The sequence below is a fragment of the Rhipicephalus sanguineus genome, unplaced genomic scaffold (assembly GCF_013339695.2).
Source record: "Rhipicephalus sanguineus isolate Rsan-2018 unplaced genomic scaffold, BIME_Rsan_1.4 Seq778, whole genome shotgun sequence".
Taxonomy (NCBI): Eukaryota; Metazoa; Arthropoda; class Arachnida; order Ixodida; family Ixodidae; genus Rhipicephalus; species Rhipicephalus sanguineus.
The window spans coordinates 8054-15382 of record NW_023615967.1 but is presented as its reverse complement, the minus strand read 5'-3'; the positions used below and the strand labels follow the sequence as shown (position 1 = coordinate 15382).

Genomic DNA, 7329 nt, shown 5'->3' with positions numbered 1-7329 from the left:
GAGGGTAAGAGGATTTGACGAATATGACTGTCGGGTCATGACATGCATAACGCTAAAATTCGGTCGTGTACGTCGTCAAACCCTTTCCTCCAGACACGTGTGGCACATACCCTGTTCTGTTCTGTTCTGTTCTAACTGTTTTGCTGTGGATAGGTTGAGGTCCATATTGCCTCGGCTACTCCATATCACGAACATACCCGTTTACCCCGGGCCGCGGTGTACGGGTATGCGCCACAGGTGATTGTTTATATCTACCCAGGAACGGCGAGAACAGACATTGGTAACCTAAATGCGAGAGCGTTAATAAATCCGACACCGGCAGCGTTGACCCAACGAATGGACAGAATGAAAATGAGGATCCCAGCAGGAATCAAACCCAAGCATTCTATGTGGCAATCAGGTATTCTACCACAGAGCCACGCCAAGTCTATAGACTGGTTTGGAAAAACAGCCTACACAGGCGTGATATCGACGCAACGTCAATTGTGGTTGTGGTGCTTGCTATCTAATTTTACAGAAAAGCAATAAACACTACATGATACTCCTACGATGTGCACTCCTACGATATAGGCATCATATCAGATTAACGTTTGTGGAAAAATAGGAGCGCAAGGAACGACACCTAGTATATAAATTCGCATTTATGATCCTATAACAACACACAACCGGCTCAATGTGGTACCCATAAATACTAATCGACTGACCTTGGTCTTCTTCTTTAGAAAGACTTTATTTAAAAGGCTCTAAAAGTAAAGAAATTGCCATTCGGATGATCCTGAAGACTGCTACAGCCATAGCAGATTCTTCATACTCATCGTATTTACAACGCGAAAGTGAGACTTTGAAGTTTGCAGATAGAATGCTCAGATGAAGTACGGGTTAAATGTGGCTGTACTTTTTAAGCTTCACAGTAATATTTCCAAAACAGTGTTATTAAACACTACTGTGTTGTGGCAGTATAGGACGGCCCAGCCTGCACAATCTGTTTGTGCAGATTCTTCCTTGATTTAAAACAAACAGTTTTGAAAAGCAAATCATCTAATAATATCTATGCATATAAAAATCACGTGAAATTCAGAGAAAATGTAGATTTTTCTTTATATATATATATATATATATATACATATATATATATGCCACGTCGCTGTCGAGATACGACACGGAAGCCAGATAACGAAACAAGAAGAACGATTTATAGGGCAGCTTGCTTTTATACGAAACGCATGTGACGTGGCAGTGACGTCCATTGATAAGACTGCATACCGCTGACACATAATCTCTCCCCTTTAAAAGCCGTTATGGTGGTTTCCGTGGCCGGGTCGATCTTCGCACGAGCGGTGGTGGTGATTCCGCCGCTGTTTCTTCCGGGCTGTCTTGCACATTTTCCCCAGTCTCTTCGGCTGGCTCCTGCTTGTTTTTCTGGCCAAGGTCACTGTCCACCGATTCAGCTCGACGTCTTAGCTGATCTAGATGCCGTCGGTGCCGTCCTTGAGCACAATCCACGGTGACCATCCTAGAACCTTTTTGGTCGTGCACTACTCCTGGAATCCACCTTCGACTTCTTCCAAAAGTGCGCTCCCACACCGGTTCCCCTGCATTAAATTTTCTCGTAGCTTCTGCTGGCAAACCATCAGCATACTTTTCTTTCGGCTTAATGTTGTCTATCTTCGTCCTAATCTGGTAACCCAGCAAACGTTCAGCCGGTGATTTGCCATCCTGCCCGGGTGTTCGGCGGTACCTGCACAAAAACCGATCCAACCGCGTTATCAAGTCCTTGCCCGGATTTTTCTTTCGTCCTTCCTTGACCGTGCGCACCGCTCTCTCGACTAACCCATTAGATTGGGGATGATAGGGTACTGTTGTTAGTTGCTGCACCTTGTTACGGGCCAAGAACTCGCGAAAAAAACCGCTCACAAAGTGAGGTCCATTGTCAGACACGAACGTTTTTGGAAGCCCAAACCGTGCAAATATTGACCTCAGGGCTCTGACCGTGGTTTCAGACGTGGCAATCTTCATTAGCACCGCTTCGATCCATTTCGTTTCCGAGTCTACGATGACCAAGACCATGTGTCCGTCCACCGGACCTGCAAAATCAGCTTGCAGATGGCTCCAACCTTCCCCGGTCGCTGGCCATGTCGCAGGTACCTGGACAGGTGGCATCGCGGAAGCCTGTGCACAAACAGAGCATGATTTCACCAGTCGTTCAATGTCAGTCTAGTCCCGGGTACCAAAATAGCGTTCTCGAGATACTCTTCATGGAAACCATGCCAGGATGAGTTTCATGCAGCAGTCTTAGTGAGTGTCTTCTTGCCGCAAAGGGTAACACAATGCGATGACCCCAGTACACCAAATTTTCACTTACGGTCAGTTCCATCCTTCTGTTGAAGTACGGCCGGTACTGCTTGTGATTCTGGGGTCGAAACAGCGGCCATCCCGCTAAAATCCTTTCTTTGACCTGCTGGAGAGTGGTGTCTCGATCAGTCATTTGTTTCACCTCTCGGGCGCATATCGCCGTTTCCTCCATCGCTTGGGCGAACAAAACGTACTCCCGTTCGTCGGAATGGCCTTCTCGTGGATCTGAAGCAGGCAGTGGCAATCGGCTGAGGGCATCTGCCTTTGAATGGTCACTGCCTTTACGATACTGCACCGTATAGCTGTATTTAGCGAGAAACAAAGCCCAACGCTGAATTCGGGCGGCTGCCATCGGGGGTATCGCCTTTTTTGGATTTAATAAACCAGTAAGTGGTTTCTGGCCAGTCACCAGGACAAACTGATGTCCGTACAAGTAGTCCTTGAATCGGGCAACCACGAACACGAGTGCCAGAGCCTCTTTTTCCAACTGCGAGTAATTACATTCTGCCCTTGTAAGCTTCCTGGAGCGGACACCAATTGGGTAAGCAACGCCATTGACACGGTGAGACAAAACGGCTCCAATACCTACTGGTGACGCATCACACTCCAGCCTCAACGGCATTTCAGGATCAAAATGGGCCAAAAACTGGGAGTCCTCCATTGCCTCCTTAACTTTCCGAAAAGATTCTTTGTGTTCCTTCTCGCACTGCCACTTGGCACCTTTGGCGAGAAGGGCGTATAGCGGAGCGAGCACGGTCGCCAGGCTCGGCAAGAATTTGCCGTAATAGTTCACAAGACCTAAAAATGCTTTGAGCTCACTCACCAAGTGGGCTCTGGGGGCTTCGCGAACGGCCTTGATGCTCTCGTCTTTTGGCCGCAGTCCTTTAGCGTCGATACGATGGCCGAGAAAGGTGACCTCGGCTTGCCGAAATTTGCATTTTTCCTTGTGCAACCGTACACCATATTCTCGCAATCTCTGAAGGTCTTTCCGCAGCCGTGACATGTCACTTCGCTTTTCCGCGACGATAATATCATCCAGATACACCTGTACTCCTGGAATATCGCTCAAAAGCGCGTCCATGCGTCTCTGAAACACGGCCGATGCCGAACTTACGCCAAAAGGCAGCCGTTTAAAACAAAAAAGACCTTTTTGAGTGTTCAAGACTGCTATCTTCTGAGCGTGCTCATCCAATGGTAGCTGGTTGTAGGCCTGGCGCAGGTCCAACGTCGTGAAAACTTCCCCGCCATTCAGTTTCGCAAAAATGTCCTGCACTCGTGGCAACGGGTACTGCTCCGTCGCAGTGGCCGCATTGATCGTCATCCGAAAATCTCCGCAAATTCTGAGCGACCCCTCCTTCTTTAGAACGGGTACGACTGGTGTTGCCCACTCGGCGGTTTTCACAGGCGTGAGGACGTCTTGGGCTACTAGCTGATCCAGCGCATCCGACATCTTGTCCCTCAAGGCGTAAGGTACAGTCCGGGCCTTGAAAAACCGTGGAGCCACGTTTTCTTGCAACTGGAATGTCACCAGAGGTCCCTTGCATAATCCGAGACCTCGAGCAAAGACGTCAGCATATTCGCCGAGTAGGGCATCTAGTCCCGTGTTGGGTCCGTTGAACTTGATCGGTTGCACGCTCGCGACGACGTTTGTCAGCATGGGCACTCCGATTTCATTGACAGCCTTGATTGTGTCTCTGCCACATAACGACGGTCCCAAGCTGTCGACCACTACGACCGTGCCTTGCATATCCTTCCCATTGCATCTGGCCGTCATGCTTAGTTGTCCAAGCACTGGAAGTTCACCCAATAGGCAGGACAGTTTCAGCTGCGTTTTTCGCAACGGCGGCCACTTCACTTCGTATTTCCGAAACACCGCTGCTGAAATGATGCTTACAGGTGATCCGGTGTCCACCAGCATTGTTAGAGGAACGTTATCCCAGCTGACGACTTTGTAAATGGGTATAACCTTGCGGATGCTTGTTTCTTGGTGAAGGACGGCCTCTATGGTGTACAAGGCATCGTTATCATCCGAGGTTGTGCAGTCTTCAGCTACCGTTGCGTACGCCCCTTGCCATCGTCTATCCACATGTGACATCTGTTGTCGGTGAATAGATGTGGCTGACTGGCACATTCGGCTCAGGTGGCCTCGTTTGCCGCACCTGTGGCATACCGTACGCAAGTGTTTACATTCATCCTCGACATGTCTTTCGTTACCACACCGTCCACATTGGCCGCACAGATCCGGCTGTGGCCGAGCTTTCCCAGTCCGGCTCCTTTGGCGTGCAAAATTTACAGAACCTTGCTCTGTAGATTGCATTATTCGGGCGTTATCAGCGGCTTCTTGTGCCGAAATTGCAAAGCAGTTTGCTTGTTCTAGCGTGAGCTTCCGTTGCGTGAGTGAGTGTCGCCTAACATCTTCATCGTGCATGCCACACACAATTCAGTCTCTCAGCATGCGCTCCAACGCTGCCCCGAAATTGCACTTTTCCGCCAGCCGTCTAATTTCGGCAATGAAATCCTGAACAGACTCACCGGCTTTTTGTGCTCGCATGAAGAATGCATAGCTTGCAGCGGTCTCGTTGACATGCGGAGTATAATATTCTTCCAAATGCCCAACGACTTCAGCGTAGCTGAGTTCGTTGACCTTCCTCGGGTGGCAACGCCCCTGAACCATTCCCACTGCGCTGTCCGTGAGCGACGATATCAGGAGTGCTCACTTCTTTGTTTCGTCTGCGATGTTATGGGCTTCGAAGTAAGCCTCCAGACGAACACGATACGTCGGCCAGGTACCATCTGCACCTCCAAATTCTGGCGGCCGCCCGGCACTCATGTTCGCGCGGGTCTGCTCGTCGCCACTGTTACGTCACTGTCGAGAGATACGACACGGAAGCCAGATAACGAAACCAGAAGAACGATTTTTTGAGCAGCTTGCTTTTATACGAAACGCATGTGACGTGGCAGTGATGTGCATTGATGTGACTGCATACCGCTGACACATCAATATATATATATATATATATATATATATATATATATATATATATATATATATATATATATATATATGGCGGACAGAGTGAGAGACGCCAGCCCCCTCACTCGCGACGAGTTGGTACGCCACTGGGTCTGCGGCGCTTTTGACACTCCCCCTGTTCTAGGTCACTGGTCTTGGCCAAGAGCCGTCGCTTCAGTGAGTGCCGTCATGTTTGTTTGACGCAAAGCTTTTGGAGCAGGCTTTGGGGCTCTCACTAAATTCGAGGAATAGCGTCCCCAACGCAAATCCCAACCGCTGTTTGGGTCTCACGCATGCTCAGTGGCCTCGACGCTATTTCTTGGGGGCCCCAAAACGACTGGGGCCCCTTTTCGAAAACTTCCTATTACGAAGTTTTAGAACAGCGTACGAAAGATAGCGTTCGTTGCGGTCGCCCGCTATTTCCGTCACTTAAGGGGCATGTGCACTGGCGACAAAGGCTAACGCAAATCTTTGCGTACACTATTCTAAAACTGCCTAATAATGCGCACATGTCGAACACTGATACACAGGGAAAACGCAAACACATGAAGTATGCCGCCAAATAATAACAACAATATTTTCTGGGGTTTCACGTGCCAAAACTATGATATGATGAGAGGCACGCCGCGACGGCGGGCTCCGGAAGTTTCGCCCATCTGGTGTTCGTTAACGTGGACTGACATCACAGAGTACACGGGCTTTTAGCACTTTGCCTGCATAGAAATGCAACCGCCGTGGTCGAGATAGAAGCCGCGACTTTCAGGTCAGCAGCCGAGCACCGCAACCATAGTACCACATAGGCGGACAAGTACAACTGAATCAAATGAAAACAAAGGTAGCCCTAATGCACACATGACGGCGTGATAACAGCGGCCTTTCACGTAAGTGTATATTTTCTGAAAGTACGCTTCCGCATTAATGCTTTATGACAAGCAGACAAAATATATAGCTCAAAGTGCCTTTATCGAGGCGTACTCGCGCTTCGATAGACTGGCCGTGGAGAGTCGGTGCCTTCACAAAAGCTTTTCAAACGCGCATCCGGCATCAGACGTATGTGCGCCGAATGCTTTTTGTTTCTGCTTTTCATTGTACTTTCTGCGCGACACACTGTGCAGCACTACACACCTGAGCGACGATAGGACGCGAAACAGAGAAAACAGAAGCACCACTTACCGTTCGCATTTCCGACTGTGCCGAACCAGGTGTTGGCCGAACACGCAGACACAAAGCTGCAAGCTCGCTTGAGTCTCGAGGCCACCAAGAAACCAACGCGTTCACAGTACGCGATGTTGTACTGCCGTCGCTAAATGCCGTTCACGTCCAGCGTCGAGATCGCGCCTAAACGGGCACGCGCTGTCGACACAGCTGAGCAATTAGGAAACTTCGGTGACCGCGCAACGGAACACAATGAGAAAACGGCGAAGACGGCGACGGGCGACTGCGAGACATCGCCTTAGCGGCACGCACACAGTGATGTTCCGTACTACGCCGAGAGAGAGAAAACTTTATTAGCAAGTGTGTTTGGACCCGCCGGGTCCCTGGACCACTGCGCGGTCCTACGCCACGTCTACACGGTCATGCCTCTCACCGCGATGACATCGGCAGCCCGAGTCACCGCAGCAAGTTGCAACGCCGGGTCCCCAGACGAGAGCAGGACCTCCCAGTCCTCCCAGCTGGAGATGGCAGGCTGTCCCTGCGGGGGAGGATCAGCAGGGCAGCCGAAAAGAATATGGGAAAGGGTGGCGTGAGGTTCGCCACACAGGGAACATTCGGGGGAAGTGCCACAGTAGTGGGACAACAGTTGAGGGGAAGGAAGAGTGCGGGTCTGGAGACGCCGAAAGATTCCCATTCTGAGACATGAAATTTTCCTATTTCAGGCATTTTTCCCTGCATACTTCGAAGAAAATCCCAGCATTTTCCCCTCCGCAATAGTAATAATGCGTGCGAGCCCACACATACATCAC

At 50.0% G+C, this 7329-nt stretch overlaps 1 protein-coding gene across 1 annotated transcript; it reads right to left on the bottom strand.

Annotated features, from left to right (window-relative positions):
• Positions 1 to 1296: 1296 nt before the first annotated feature.
• On the bottom strand, positions 1297 to 4126 carry LOC119378313 (uncharacterized protein K02A2.6-like). Its single transcript, XM_037647489.1, has 3 exons — positions 2363 to 4126; positions 1832 to 2169; positions 1297 to 1738 (listed from the first exon to the last, which is right to left on the bottom strand). The coding sequence occupies exons 1-3, from the start codon at positions 4124 to 4126 to the stop codon at positions 1297 to 1299; spliced, it is 2544 nt and encodes an 847-aa protein (XP_037503417.1).
• Positions 4127 to 7329: the final 3203 nt, after the last annotated feature.

What these genes read in the sequence shown, in the direction of transcription:
- LOC119378313 (XM_037647489.1), bottom strand. Translation starts at nt 4,126, where the DNA reads ATGACGGCCAGATGCAATGGGAAGGATATGCAAGGCACGGTCGTAGTG. An exon ending in ACAGAAGGATGGAACTGACC is followed by an intron (nt 2,170 to 2,362) that starts GTAAGTGAAAAT and finishes GTTTGTGCACAG; the next exon opens with GCTTCCGCGATGCCACCTGT. An exon ending in TATCATCCCCAATCTAATGG is followed by an intron (nt 1,739 to 1,831) that starts GTTAGTCGAGAG and finishes GTTTTTGTGCAG; the next exon opens with GTACCGCCGAACACCCGGGC.